Raw genomic sequence first — 15,069 nt, 5'->3', positions numbered from 1 at the left:
CTCTCCGGAGTGCCAGTACCCCCATCCTGCCCAGCCACTGCAGGCCCCAGGACTCAAGCCACATAAGAATATCTTAGAGACATTCTAGGTCTTAGGATCAGCAAAGGTGGCCACAAGCCCCCAACAGTCTTGGTCCTCAAACAGCTCCCTGAAGGTGAGGTGGACACCCTGATTGTTAATAAAATGCATTGTTTCCAGTTCTGGGAACTGGCCCCTCCCAGGGTCCGGCACTGTCTGTTTCCTTGGGCTCCCGGGACAGAACTGATCCCCCATCCACTGAACCCCCAGGCCAGTTTCAGGACCCTGCGGGCCATCAGGTGGGGGTGCTGGAGCTGCCGTACCTGGGAAATGCGGCCAGCCTACTCCTGGTGCTGCCTCGGGACAGAGACACACCGCTCAGCCACATTGAGCCCCACCTCACAGCCAGCCTCCTCCACGCCTGGACCGCCAGCCTGAAGAGAGCCCGGATGGAGGTGTTCCTGCCCAGGTGAGCGGCTGCATCGTCCTGTCGGCGGGCTCCTAGGCCTGCTCCAGTCGGCCAGACCTGCATTACAGAACCCGGGCGGCTGGCTCTAGGGTCTGTGCAGTTACCTTGGAGAGTGCCTCTAAATCTTATCACATCCTAAGAGTATACAGCCATCGTTTTTCAAAACCAAATAGGCAAGATCGCTTATGCAGTTGAGCAAATAGAGATATAATTCCCATCAGAAGGCAAATTGAAGCATAAAAGTTGAAGGCTTTACATCCTTGCACTGAAGGTTTCATTCTTTCTAAAGAGTGGTGAGCCTTTCTTTAAGAAAACCCAATAGGTACAAATACAAAACCCCAAGAGGTCAAAAAGTTAAATGATGGTGCTGGATTTTGCTTCTCCAAAGCAAAACCTATTTGCAAAACTCATTACTTTACAAAGGGTTCCTCAAGGAGCATCTCTAAATGATAAGCTTCATTTGAAATCAGAGTAAATGCATAATTAATTTGGAGACCAGCAGTTAAACAAAAAAAATTATCCGAGGGTTCATTTGCAGTGTGTGGATTCTTCATGCTCCTCCCCACTGGCCACCTCAGCCTCCTCCACTGACCAGGCTCTCTGCATTGCTGAGCCAGAGGCCTTGGCAGGATTCCCTCGAGGAGTTAAAAATAAGTCCAGGCCCTGGAACAAAAAACAGAGAGAGAGAGAGAGACCAGTGAGTGAAGGGCCAAGGTCTAAAGTGAGATCGGCCTAGCGAAGGCAGAAGGTGAATTAAACTCAGACATAATGCCTATCTCTCCAAACCAAATATTTGAACCCCAAATCAAAGCCCAAAGACTGGCTATTTCAGCAGATCTCTCTAGCATGAAGCAGAAACAAGCCTGATGTTTCTGTTATGTTTAAGAGAAGCTCAGCAAAGGAAGAAGAGCTTTCAAGGCTAACGATAGAGAGAAAATGCAGCTGGGAGTAGGACTTTGCTACAGTCTCTTTGAGTGTAGGAGACAAATGGCTGGCCTCATCCTGGAGCAGCTGATGTAAGGAAGAGGCCCCAGGGAGATGCCCAGCGCCACTGAGAACTATTCACTGGTGCTGATTCTGCCTCTAGAACTTGCAATCCCTTGAGAAAAGATCCTAAAAAACTCTGGAGGATGGGGAAGGGACAAGAAGGCAGAGGTCATAGTAACCCAAGTATTCATTCACACTTGACCTTATCTGGATTAAAACAAAAAAAATTTTTTAAGCTCTCTAAGACTACTCAGCCTGCTATCTGAGAAGAATATAAGATTTTAGGGAAATAAAACTTCCCTTACCTTTTAGGGGTGTTTCACAGGCAAAACTAACCAAGTTTATTGAAAAGACTGTTCTGTCTTCCATTGAATTTTCTTGACACTCTTGTCAAAATCGGCCATAAATATAGGTTTATTTCTAGACTTCCTGGTTTTATTCTATAGGTACAAATGTCTGTACTTTTGCCAGTACTGCACACTCTTGGTTGCTTACTTTAGCTTTTTAATGCATTTAGAAATCAGCAGTATGAGTCCTTCAACTTTGTTTTTCTTTTTTAAGATTGTTTTGGCTATTCTGGGTTCCATGTCTTTCTATGTGAGTTTTAGGATCAGCTTATCAGTTTCTGCCAAATAAACAGCCAGGTTCTTGATGTGGACTTTGCTGACTCTGTCGATTAACTTGGGGAATACTGCTTTATAACAGTATTAAGTATTCTAGTCCATGAATACAAGATGTCTTTGATTTTCTTCAGGTTTTCTTTAGTTTTTATCAATGGTGTTCTGTAGTTTTCAGTGTACAGGTTTTGTTAAATTCACTTCTAAGTATTTTATTCCTTTTGATGCTATTGTAAATGGGATTTCATTTTCAGATTGTTCATTGCTAGTGTAAAGAAACAATTTTTGTATCTTGATCTTGTATCCTGCCATCTTGATGAACTCATGTATTAGCTCTAATAGTTTTTTGTCTGTGTGTATGTGTGTGTGTGTGTATTCCTTAGGATTTTCTATATACAAGACCAGGTCATCTGTGAATAGAAAGAGATTTAGTTCTTCTTTTGATTCTGGACACATTTGCTTTCTTTTTCTTGTGTAATTGCCCTGCACACCCTTCAGTAAAGTGTTAAATAAAAGTGGTGATCATCTTTATCTTGTTCCTGATCTAGGGGGAAAGCATTCAATCTTTCACCATTAAGGATGATGCTAGCTGTAGGGGGTTGTAAATGCCCATTTTGAGGTTGAAGAAATCTCCTTCTATCCAAGTTTGTTAAGTGGTTTTTGTTTTTATAAAAGAATGTCAAGTGCTTGGACAAGTACTTTTTCTGCATCTCTTGAAATGATCACGTTGCCCTGGTCCTTTATTTCATTAATATGGTATTTTACATGGATTGATTTTCATATGTCAAACCCACCTTGCATTCCTGGGAGAAATCCCACTTGGTCATAGAGGGATTTATATGTTGCTGGATTCAATTTTTTAATATTTTGTTGAGGATTTTTACATCTGTGTTCACAAGGGACACTGGTCTGTCATTTTCTTGTGATATCCTTGTCTGGTTTTGGTAAAGGGTGTTTTTTCTAACCCAAGATATTTTTGTAGCATCTCTTCTGGCCTGGCCTTCGTAGCCATTCAAGAAACAAATCACTGTCCTCTTTCATAGTCATACCTCGTTTTTACTGTTGTCTTTAGTTACTAAAAATGGTATTACCCAGCTTTATCTCCTACCATAACCACCATACGTGGCTTAAAACATACCTTAGCTCTTTATCAATATCAATGAGAAACAAAACCACAGTGGTAACAGTAAAGTGCGTGAGCTGTCCTGGACGTTGTTCTGAGCGCTTTACCAGGATTACGGCACTTACTATTCACAAAACTAAGAACTGAGCACTAGTATTAGGCCCGTTTCCTAAGTAAAGAAACCGAGGCAAAGAGAGGCAAAGTGACTTGCCCAGGTTCCCTCAGCTAGTACGAGGCTGAGCCAGCATTCAAGCCTAGGCACTGGGTTCCCAAGTTCATGTTCTTAACCGCTATGTTTTAGCACTGAGAGTTCTCAGAAAAGTGAGGTTTAAGGATTTAAGAAAATTTCAGAGAAGGTGGTCTAAAAACTTTTTTTGAGGAACTTCTCTAGTAGTCCAGGGGTTAAGACTCTACACTGCCAGTGCAAGGGGTGTGGGTTCGATCCCTGGTCAGGGAACTAAGATTCCACATGCTGAGAGGTGTAGCCCCCGAAAAAAAATTTTTTTTTTAAATTTTTGTGAAATATCAGCATACTTAGAGAAAGCTGGTGCCTTTTTTGGAAACTATGGCCAAGATTCAGAACACACATTTATGAGAAAATCTGATACCTTTGTTTAAAATATTGGGAACATTGTCTTGTATGGCAGTGAAGAACGTGGATATTTAACAGTCTGGTACAGTATTTTTATTCTCCGATAAGTTCTGCATGATTTATAGAAAAGACCATCTAAATTCCAATTTGGAAGTTTTTTTGTTCTCAAAGGAAAATCACGTCATTCATCCTTTTAAAGCCGCCTTCAACAGTAAAGTTTTAAATGCCTTGCCCTTGGAGAAACATGATAAAGTTGGTGGGCTGGTTTTTCCTGCTCTCAGGACTTAACTGGGAAAACTAAAGACCCACGCTGCACACAGCAAACGTGAAAATATGTTGTATCAAATAGAAAAATGTTCAACGAGACACTATTAGTTGGCAGTTAAGTCAGCAACTTCTTTTCCGCACCTGCTGTGTGTGAGACCCCAGCCAGGAGGCAGATGGCAGGTGGCAGAGTGTAGACACCGAGAGCACAGGCTCTGCGCTCCGTCAGCCTCGTCCAGGCGGGCTCCGTCGCAGACTCAGGACGTCCTCTTGGGCAGGCTCCTTAAACTCTTCAAGCCTCAGTGTTCTATCTGTAAAACAAGAATAATAACACGGTTACGTGATGAAGAGATGAGATCATCCGCATAAAATACTCTTAGTGCCTGGCACATGGTATGCACACGTGGGTGCTCAGTCGCGTCCGACTCTTTGAGACCCCATGGACTGCAGCCCACCAGGCTCCTCTGTCCATGGGATTCTCCGGGCAGGACTACTGGAGTGGCTTGCCATTTCCTACACATGGTAAGCACTCATTAAATATTAATTATTATGAAGAAATAATGAGCCTCTTTTCTCAAATAGTTTACAGTATCATAAATAACACTAATAGGAAACAGACCATTCTATACATCAAAAGAGTGGAACAAAGTGCTTAATAGGGCTTAAAGAACCGAAGGTCACAACAGCTGGGGAAGAGGAGGAGGGATTGCTGAACTGAGCTTAGAGGAGAGGATAGTACAATTCAAATTCAAGGCAGACCTGGAAAGAACAGCAGAAGCAAAGGTCCAGAGGTGGGAGAAGGGGCTGTGGGATCAGATTAGTCAGGGGGTCGGGGTGTGGGAAGGAGCAGTGACAGATGAAGTTGGAGGTGAGCCTGGAGCTCCCTGACTTTGAAGGGAGGGGCGTGGGTTGGCATGTGATGAATATCAAGGTGAGAATCTTAAGTGAAAGTGTATATCTTTTGTTGTTTTAGGTTCAGGATCCAAAATCATTTCGACTTGAAAAACATTTTATATTCCTGGGGAGTCATCGATCTTTTTGATCCACTCAGAGCTAACTTGAAAGGAATTTCAGGTAACAACAGTTCTTTTTCCAAGCATATTGGCATTGTGTGTGTGGTGGGGGGGCGGGGTAGGTGCTGTTTTTAATCAGTGATCATGCACTGATGAAGGGATTCACACCTACAAAGCCTTTAGAGGTAAACAGCCAGAGATGATGTGGCTTAAAAGAATAAAGAAAGTGCTTTACTGTATATAAGAACATGCTGCTTCAGATGCCAGATTTGGGTTGGACTTTGTGGGGGCGGGGGTGTTTCTTGAGATGGCCTCTAAGCACCCACCTTCAGAGTGAAGTCAGTGATCAGAGGTCACGATACAGCTCCCCTCCCTCTGCCCGTCATGATAGGAGAAACCAGAGATACTGGTACAACGGAGCCCATCATTCTGACCTCCCACCATCACTCTTCGTTTCTCTCTCTGCCCCCTCCCTCCCTGCCTGGACCTCTCTGTCTTCTTCTAACGAACTTCCTTTCTTCAAATTACTTCCACAAATTATAACCTGGCCTTAAAATGTTCTCCCTCCCAGAGTATTAGATTTTGTGGCTTATAGTAGACAAGCTCCTGCTAATCTACGGGCTCTGCATTCACCTGTGGTCTGACAGAACTGACATCTAATGTTAAAAGAGAGGGGAAGGCCAGAACCTAATGTTTCAGAATCCTCCCAGGAGACCACTGGCAAAACTACTGCCAACTCCAAAGACTCGGGTTGCTGCTCTGGATAGTAATGAACTATCTGTACGAAGATGACCCTGGAGCAGGCATTGCCTTGGCCTTGATGCTTTCCTTGCCCGAGGAGCTGATGAAACCTCTGTTTGGAATGCTAGAACCTCATAGCTCAGATATGTTTTCTAAAGCCTTGCTCAGATTTCTTTCTTAAGCCATCGCAGGGGAAAAAAAAAAGTGAGTTTAGTCCACACCAGAGTCTCGGCTTGGATATTAGATGTGACCAGTTAGATTCCATGGCAAAGTTACTTATCAGAAAGCACACGAGGAAGGCTCTATTCTAGGTTATTTATAATCTACCAGCTCTGAACTCATTGCCTAAACATGCAAAGAGATAGTAAGCAAAGCAATAGTCAAGTTTGGGCCCAGTGCCCCCCAACAATGCTTGGCATACAGTGGGGAGCCAGTAAATACTGTTGACTTGGAGAATGACTCTACCAGAAATTTTCCCTGGTGACACAAACATAATCTGGCACTGCCAGGAAAAGAAGACTAGAGCTAAAGGCTAAGAGGCAAGGAAAGAGCAAGGGATGAAGGATTTGTGTGCAGTCTATCTTTAATAACACAATCCCATCACTATCTTTGTGGCTCCGGAGCTCAGCTATGGCATTCCTGTTTTGACCAGCCTAATTCAAAATTTGGGAGCCATTCTGACCTTCTCTTCCACACCGCTACATTCCAGTAGTCACTGTGACTCACTGATTGCTCCTTCATCATTCTCAGAAATACATCCTAAAAGGCAGTCAACCCTGTGTCCTCAAAAAGAATTGAGCTCAACCCACATGATGCAGTTCTCCTATCAGTAAAGACCTCTGAGGCTCAGAGCTCCTTTGACAAGATCTAATAAGCAGCTGAGTTTAAAAAGAACCTTTTAAAATACCTAACCTCTTGTTTTACAATGCAATTAAAGTCTACTTATTTTTGCTCAAATCAGCAGAAATATAGGCTTATGGATCTGGCTTGTTAAACAAGTATCAAGCAGTTACCACACGCCAAGTGGGAAGCTTGCATGCCTATTTCCTTCAGATAAAATATATCCACCTTACAATCTTCTCCCATAAAGTTTTATTCCTCTAACATAGGGATCACCAAATGAGGGCCTATCACCTGTTTTTATAAATAAAGTTTTATTGAAACACAGCCACTCCCATTCATTTAAACTTACCCATGGCTGCTTTCCTGCTATAATGGCAGAACTGAGACTTTGCAACAGATGCCATATGCTCTATAATGGCTAAAATATTTAATATCTGGCTTTTTACAGATAGAGTTAGCTGTCTAAAATACTGCTTTCCAATGTTTTTCTTTAAATATGATCAATAGACTAGTTACTTCTGTGCCTAAGTAGACTGTTGACTTAATTCTGGAGACACGGCCACTGAATCTAACAATAGATGTGTCATGCCTAAAATGGGGTAGCCACCTCCCACCTCACATCTTATTTGCAGAGATGAAATTATCATACAGCAAAGCAAATTATCATACAGCAAAGAGAGCTTGACAGAGAGCAAGTGATCAGAAAATGCTGGTCTCCCATCCTACAATTAACAAGGGGCTGCAGATAGTTTTGTACTACTGATGGACACTCAGCAACCACTGGGAACATTTGGTTTTTTCTTTCTATTTGGTACCAAAGCCCAGAATCAAGTTCCCCTTCTCCATTTAAAAAGTCACTCATTTCTTCTTTTATGGCCTCAAATCCTATTTTTGCTGCATGAAGAACGCCCAGCTGGGCCTATGCTGTTTTTCTCCCTATACCACCTTGGCACTACATGTTATGAAGCTTTTAAGAATAATGCCAGTGTCACTCACACTAAAGACATCAGCTAGAGATCCACTTTCTGAGCAGTCCCACTTCCTGTAGGCTCAGCAGGCTTTCATACCAACCCAAGCTTCCTAATCTAAGAAATAGTCCTTGTGCACAAACTTGAAACTTTGAAGAAACTGTCTTATTCTTAACTTTTGTGACTGGTTTCCAACCTCTGCTCAGGAAGACGTACAAGCTCCCTGTTTCTATGATGTGAATGAACAAACCAGCCAGAGTTGTTTGGTTGTGAACTGAAGTTAACTTATGCCATACCAGTGATTGGGCAGAGCTGCAGAAGGTCATCAAGATAGCAACATAGGTCATTCTGGACTTCAGTCTCTTTCCCAAGAAGACCAACTAGCAAGTCTCCACACATACGTCAACATTGTAGAAATGCCCTCACCTGGGGGTGAGGCTGAAGCACCCCTCTGAAACACAGAGACTGAGAAGGACCACGTTAGAAAGTAAGAAGAAATGGCTTTCCTGGTGGCTCAGGGGTACAGAATCCACCTGCCCATGTAGGAGACATGGATTCGATCCCTGGGCTAGGAAGATCCCACACGCTGCAGAGCGACTAAGCCCACGTGCACTACAGCTATTGAGCCTGTGCTCTGGTGCCTGAGAGCCACAACTGCCGAGTCCACGCGCCCCACAGCCCGTGCTCCGCAACATAAGATGCCCGCACACCACAGCTAGAGAGCAGCCCCCACGTGCTGTAACTGGAAAAAAGCCCGTGCAGCAATGAAGACCCAGTGCGGCCAAAAGTAAATAAAGTTATACTTTTTTAAAAAAGGCATAAAAAGAAAGTAAGAGGAATGGCTCCTTTCTGACCACATCACCACCCGCTCCAGGCTGACGCAGCACTGCACCAAGAGTGCCCCCTGGTCCATGGTTTCTCCAGTGAGAGAAGAGAGGCCCAAGGTGGACATCTGGCTCATCCAGCTCATTCAAGTGTTTCAGGACACATCCTGGCAGATCCGCTCAGGTCCTGCCTCACGGATCAGAGAGATAGAGAAGGGGGGCAAAGTCTACATACAGCATTCAGCACCTACACCTTAAAAGAGCATACTGCAGTGCACCTGAGCAAAATCCCCAGCCAGGAGCAATGCCCATGGGCAGAGCCAAGCCAGTGGCCCCATCTGGCCAGAGGGCTCAGTTGGCTCTTATGGGATTTGGGTCTCTGGTGAAAGGGCCACCATACTCCCAACTCACCCAGGCAGGAAAGCAAGTTCACAGCCCAACCTAACCACCAAGCATAGTCTCATGTCCCACTCATGCAGGAAGCCTGGCCAGAGAACCCAGATTGCCAAGAAGCCTGTCCTACGGCCGTGCTTGGGCAGAGCTAAGTCAGACGCCCTGCCCAACTGTTGAGCACAGTCCCTGACACCACATAACCAGGAAGCCTGATCAGGGACTGTGGATGACCTTGGAGCTCAACTCATGGTACCACCAAGCCAAAGCCCAGCCTGTGGCCCCACCTGACACAGAGCCCAGCCAATAGCACCATCCAGTTGGGAAACACACCCTGAGTCCCCATCTGACCAGGAATGGTTGCAGAGCCCAGCCCACAACTGCCCAATCATACCATCCTGCCAGGGAACACAGCCTGCAACCTCACTCAACCAGAGGTGATTACCGAACTAGCAGCTCAACCCAACCATGAAACATAGCCAGAAGCTCCACCTAAAGAGGAAGCCCACCCAGTGGCTCCACTTGAACGCACAGCCTAGCCAGCAGTCCCACCCAACCAAAGAAGCCAGCCAGCAGCAACCCCTGCAACCTCTGAGCATACGCAGTAGCCTTGTTCAAACAGAGACCCTGATAGAAGGCCTCACCCATCCATAGCTGCTGGGAGCTGACTGGTGAAGGTCTTTTTCCTGCCACAGCAAATCTATAAAGTCTGGGAGAGCAGACTGCTTACTTTAAATACATAGATGTTAATGCAAGGAATGAAGGAGCTTGAAGGATTAGAAAAACATGATAGAACTGAAAGAAACAAATAAAACCCCAGTAACTAACTGCAGTATGCTTGCCTGGAGAATCCCATGGACAGAGGAGCCTGGCAGGCTGTAGTCCATGGGGTCGCAAAGAGTCGGACATGAATGAGCAACTAATACCCACTCACTCAACTCTCATAGAGAAATGGAGATCTATGAACTAACAAAGAATTCTGAGTAATCCTCTTAAAGAAGTTCAGTAAACTACAGGAATGCACAGACAGACAAAATTGAGAAAACAGTGCACAAATAAGTAAGTTCAAGAAAGAAACACAAACTATCAGAAAACCAAAACAGAAATCCTAACGCTTAATACAGTGACTGCACTGAAGATTAGAGCCTCAACAGCAGAATTGATCAAGCAAAGGAAAAAACAAAAACCCCAGTGAATTACATTTGAAATTATCTAGTAAGAGGAGCAAAAGGAATACAGTGAAGAAAGCCTACGGTAGTTGGCTTTCTTCAAAGCCAGCAATATATACACTATGGGAAGGAACAATATATACACTATGGGACTCCCAGAAAGAAGACAGAGGGACAGAAAGTCTATTTAAAGAAATACTGGCTGAAAACTTCCCAAAATTGGAGAGAAAAATGGGCATCCAGATTTTTGAGGGCCATGACCCCAAATAGGTTGAACTTAAATAGGGCTACCCTGAAACATGTTATAATTAGTCGAAAGTCAAAGACAAAGAATTTGGAAAGCAGCAAGAGAGAAAGGGGACTTCCCTGATGGCTCAGATGGTAAAGAATTTGCCTGTAATGCAGGAGACCCAGGTTCAGTCCCTGGCTTAGGAAGATGCCCTGAAAAAGGAAATGGCAACCCACTCCAGTACTCTTGCCTGGAGAATCCCCATGGACAGAGGAGCCTGACAGGCTGCAGTCCATGGGGTTTGAAAGAGTTGGACACAACTGAGCAACTAAGCATGCACACAAGAGGAGAAACGAGTTACGTACAAGGAACCCCCATAAGACAACCAGTGGATTTCTCAACAGAAACTTTGAAAATGGCTGTTATCAAAACGATAAGAAATGGCAAGAGTTCAGTGGTTAGGACTCCACACTCTCACTGCTGAGGGCACAGGTTAGACCCCTGGTCAGGGAACTAAGATCCTGCAAGCCGTACGCCATAGCCAAGAAGAAATAGCAAGTGTTGGTAAGAATGTGGATAAAAGGGATCCCTCGTGCACTGTTGGAGGAATGTAAACTGGTGCGGCCACTATGGAAAACGGTATCATGTTTCCTCAAAAAAGTAAAATAGAACTTCTATATAATCCAGCAATTCCATATCTGGGTATGTATCCAAAGGAAATGAAATCATTGTGTCACAGAGATATCTGCACCCTCATGTTCTATTGTTTAGAACAGTCATGGAAAAAGTTAAGTGTCAACATATACGGTGGAATATTATTTGGCCATAAAAAGAAGAAAATCCTGCCATTTGCAACATTATAGAAAAACCCTGAGTGCATTACGATAAGTGAATTAAGTCAGAGAAAGACAGATACTGTATGATCTCACATATACTATATATAATCTAAAATCTAAATCTAATCTAATAAAAAGCTAAAATCATAGAATCAGAGTACACAGTGGTGGTGGCCAGGGTGGGGAGAATGGCTGAAGGTGGTCAAAGGGTACAGATATAAAGTATATTATCTTATTTGCAATATACACATACATAAAATCATCATATTATACACCTGAAACTTACACTGTACATGCCAGTTCACCTTAACAAAGCTGGCTGGGAGAGTGGCAAGAAAGCAAGATGTGAGGAGAGGGCTAGATGAGAAGGACAGAAAGAGGAACTAACCACCTACTTGCAGAGGCCATTTCAGGTTCTTTCCGGCACTCTGTATATTCTGGGCTGGCTGCTATGTGAGATACACTCTCCATCTACAACTAAGTGACAAGAAGAGGGGAAAGATAAACTAGAAGCAGATCCTGGCGATAACTTTTTCAAAGCATTAATACTGCCAATATTAAGTAATGATATCTGGGGAGACAAAAGACACAGCCAACGATGTGACGATGAGAAGCTGACAATGGAATGTCAGATAATCGGTTTACATTTTGCAAATCTTATGTTTATACAGTCTCACATTATGAAAACCCTTAACCTTCTGAGAGTATGGCCACATACAAAGCACCATGGGCTCCACTAACAAAGGGGAAGGGGGCTCTGAGTCATTCAGATGACACTTGCCAAGGACTCCTGTGCTGTGCCCGAGTCCACAGACACCAACCATTTCCTTACGAGTGAAAATCAGATTAAAGGACATTAAGGCAGCTGTTTTTATGGGGGAAATGAAACAAATGTAGTGTGTGGAGCGAGCCCCCAGTATTCAGTCATTCGTCCAACATTCACTATACACCTATGTGTGCCAAGCACTATTATGCTAGTTGAACGAGGTAACAAGTATTTAGAATAATACAGCTTCTGTTTTCTGGGAACTTACAATCCAAAAAGGAAGGTTCAGATGGAAACACAGAAGCTGTTATGGAAGAAGAGTTTATTCATTTGCTTTGGATATTGAAATGTAATATAGGAGTGGAAGGGTTTATTGAGGGGAAGGCGGCTAGCTTCCCAAAGTAGGTTCTGTAGAATGCTAACCTGGTAAATTTGGGGACAGGAGATCGTGTGTCATTCCATGGTTAAACACTACATATGACCACGCTCCTGTAGAGCTATGAACACCATGAACATTAACAAATGAACAACTCTAAGAAGTCTACTGTTAAAAACAAAAGCACAAGCCTATTCAATTTGCATTTCCCATGTTATTACTCATGGAACCCTTTATACAGAATAGCACCTGTAAACAACCTTGGGAACAGATTTTGGGGAAACAGGTTGAATGGCCCTCAGTGTCATTAGACAGTTGCCAACACTGCAGGAGAGAATAAGCCCAAAGCCAGGAGGATCCTCTAGGCTGAGTTCATTGCATAACATATCCAGAGCCACTTAACAGAAGTAAGCAAATTGGGATCTGCAATACAAGATCAAGCAAGAAGAAAAACATAACCCACATATGACTCCTGAATCCTTGTTTTGATGACAAATGCTGGTCTTCTGAAATGTTAACTCTTACCAGAGATAAAATGTATAGGAGATGAGGATGCCGAGGCATGCCAGGCTATGGGTCTAAGCCTATGTCTGTGCAAACATGTAAATGTCACTTCTTGGGCCACTCCTGTAATAGGATGGAGAAAAAAGCTCCTCAGTTGCAATTTCAAGAAAGTGAAATAGCCAAGTCATCTACTGAAAAACTCATTCATACCAACCAGTTGGCACCATTTCTCACATTGTGCCAGGGCATCTGGACTCTAACACAAATGTATTCAACTATATTCTAGCTGATAGAGAACCTCTGCTCATTTCATTAAATATTTGGATACCATTCTAGATAGTAATGAAGTCACAGATTAGTAAAACCTTCTCATGACCATTAACCATTCCTTATACACACAGTTCTAATTTGGGTCCCACATTTCAGTTTGCTCAGGGAGTTAGCGAGACAGGCTATAGATCATAGATTTTCTAAAAAATGCTACTGAAAAAGACCAACTGCTAAAACCAATCAGAAGGCTGAGTGATGCCAAGTGACTGTTTCCATTGATTTTTCTCTCCCTCTGGCCCTTGTCTGGTCCCCTTCACTGGCACTGAGAAAGATCTGTTCCTTACAGCAAACAGCCAACTCACAATTCCCTTATGTAAAAGACAGATGAGACGCCACATATCCTGTACTCTGCTGGTCTTACTCTCTCACAACACTCATTCACCGTCCCCTCGTATTGTGTATGAGAAATCAAAAATAATTTATCCTAAGATAAAACAGAGAAGCCCTCTCAGAATACAGCATGTCCCTCACGATGTTTAAGACTCCTGACACCACTCCCTTTCCAGGGCATGCTAGAATCAACTAGAACACACTTTTGCAAGGTGGTGGCATCCGTGTGGAAGGGTTGAGTGGAAATGGGCAAGGTACCTGCTGTCAGAACGCCTGTATCTGCCCAACAGGACCTCTGGTCAAGCGTGTGGATTTCTAGTTTCTTCTCGTTCTCAAGATTCTTACTTTCATTTTTTGTGTCAAGTACCAAGCGAACTGTTTAAACATGATGGATGGCTAAATTATAAAAACCTGTCCATTTCTCTAACGTCACCACTCAAATTCCTGTTTGCTAAGCTTATGATGCCTTTGAAATTGTTGACATACAACCATTATAGTTCTCACCTCTCGTTTTCTCTGCAGACTCTAGCCCATGAGGCAAGGTAATTGCATAACTGATATGCTCAGTATACAGAATGCGGTCACGCGGCATGAGATATTTTTAATACATTGCCTTTTAAAGCCCATAGTACAAACCTCTGACTGTCATTTAAAAGTGGCTCTTAAAATGCAGCCCAAGAAGGCATTCAAGGGAAGTCATCTCAGAAGCTTGCTGAATGTGCAGATTCCTGGGCTCTGGAATTTGCATTTTAACACATACTCTGGCAATTCTTATACACCGAAATTTTAGAAATACTAAAGATTTCAACAGTAACTAGAAATTGGGCTTGAAAATTAACTTGAAAAAATGGGGACACAGCCCTGAATATTGAGTGGGATTATTTAGTAGATGGGGCTCAGACAGTAAAGTATCTGTCTGCAATGTAGGAGACCCAGGTTCAGTACTTGGGTTAGGGAGATCCCCTGGAGAAGGGAATGGCAACCCACTCCAGTATTCTTGCCTGAAGAATTCTATGGACAGAGAATCCTGGTGGGCTACAGTCCATGGGACCGCAATTGAATTGGACACGACTGAGCAACTAACACTTTCACTTATTGGATACTTAACCGAATTTGAGGCTTTGAAAGTTGCATAAAATACTGCACCTTAAAATTTCCCAAATCTCTTCCTATTTCCACAGTAAGCAGCATGCAAGACTATAACTCTGTTCTTTAAAAATGTACTCACATCTTTCAACAAAATGCAAATAATCCTATTTCTATTTTCTCTGCTTAGGCCAAGATGGCTTTTATGTTTCTGAAGCGATCCACAAAGCCAAGATCGAGGTTTCAGAGGAAGGCACCAAGGCATCTGCAGCCACAGGTGTGTGCCCAAGAGGACTGGGTGTCAGCAGTGCTCAGGAATGCTGCGGGCCCGCATCTCCCCCTTTGTTAGACTCATCCAGTTCAGCCTTCACACTTCTAAGCCTTCCCACTAAAATCCCATGTCCAGATGTGATAAGAGCATTAAAAAAAAAAAAAAAACGGAAAAAGGGGGGGGGGGTTAACAGAATCAAGTTCTTGAAAATGAGGGGAGAAAAAGAGCCATTTTGAAAAGGATCTGCACCATGACCCCATAAATAAGGAATAGTCATTCTGAAAATTACCTTCAGGAAGGAATTTATTCCATGAAATATTCTG

At 43.4% G+C, this 15,069-nt stretch overlaps 1 protein-coding gene across 1 annotated transcript in view; it reads left to right on the top strand.

Moving 5' to 3' along the window:
• SERPINE3 (serpin peptidase inhibitor, clade E (nexin, plasminogen activator inhibitor type 1), member 3) overlaps positions 1-15,069 on the top strand; it is a 30,557-nt gene that overhangs the window by 14,017 nt on the left and 1,471 nt on the right. Inside the window, 3 exon segments of the mRNA XM_010835672.1 lie at positions 289-487; positions 5,044-5,144; positions 14,666-14,752. Coding sequence (XP_010833974.1) covers positions 289-487; positions 5,044-5,144; positions 14,666-14,752 — 387 coding nt within the window.

Source organism: Bison bison, unplaced genomic scaffold (genome assembly GCF_000754665.1).
Source record: "Bison bison bison isolate TAMUID 2011002044 unplaced genomic scaffold, Bison_UMD1.0 scf7180017864048, whole genome shotgun sequence".
NCBI lineage: Eukaryota > Metazoa > Chordata > Mammalia > Artiodactyla > Bovidae > Bison > Bison bison.
The sequence above is the reverse complement of the archived record's forward strand: the minus strand, read 5'-3'. Positions and strand labels throughout refer to the sequence as shown.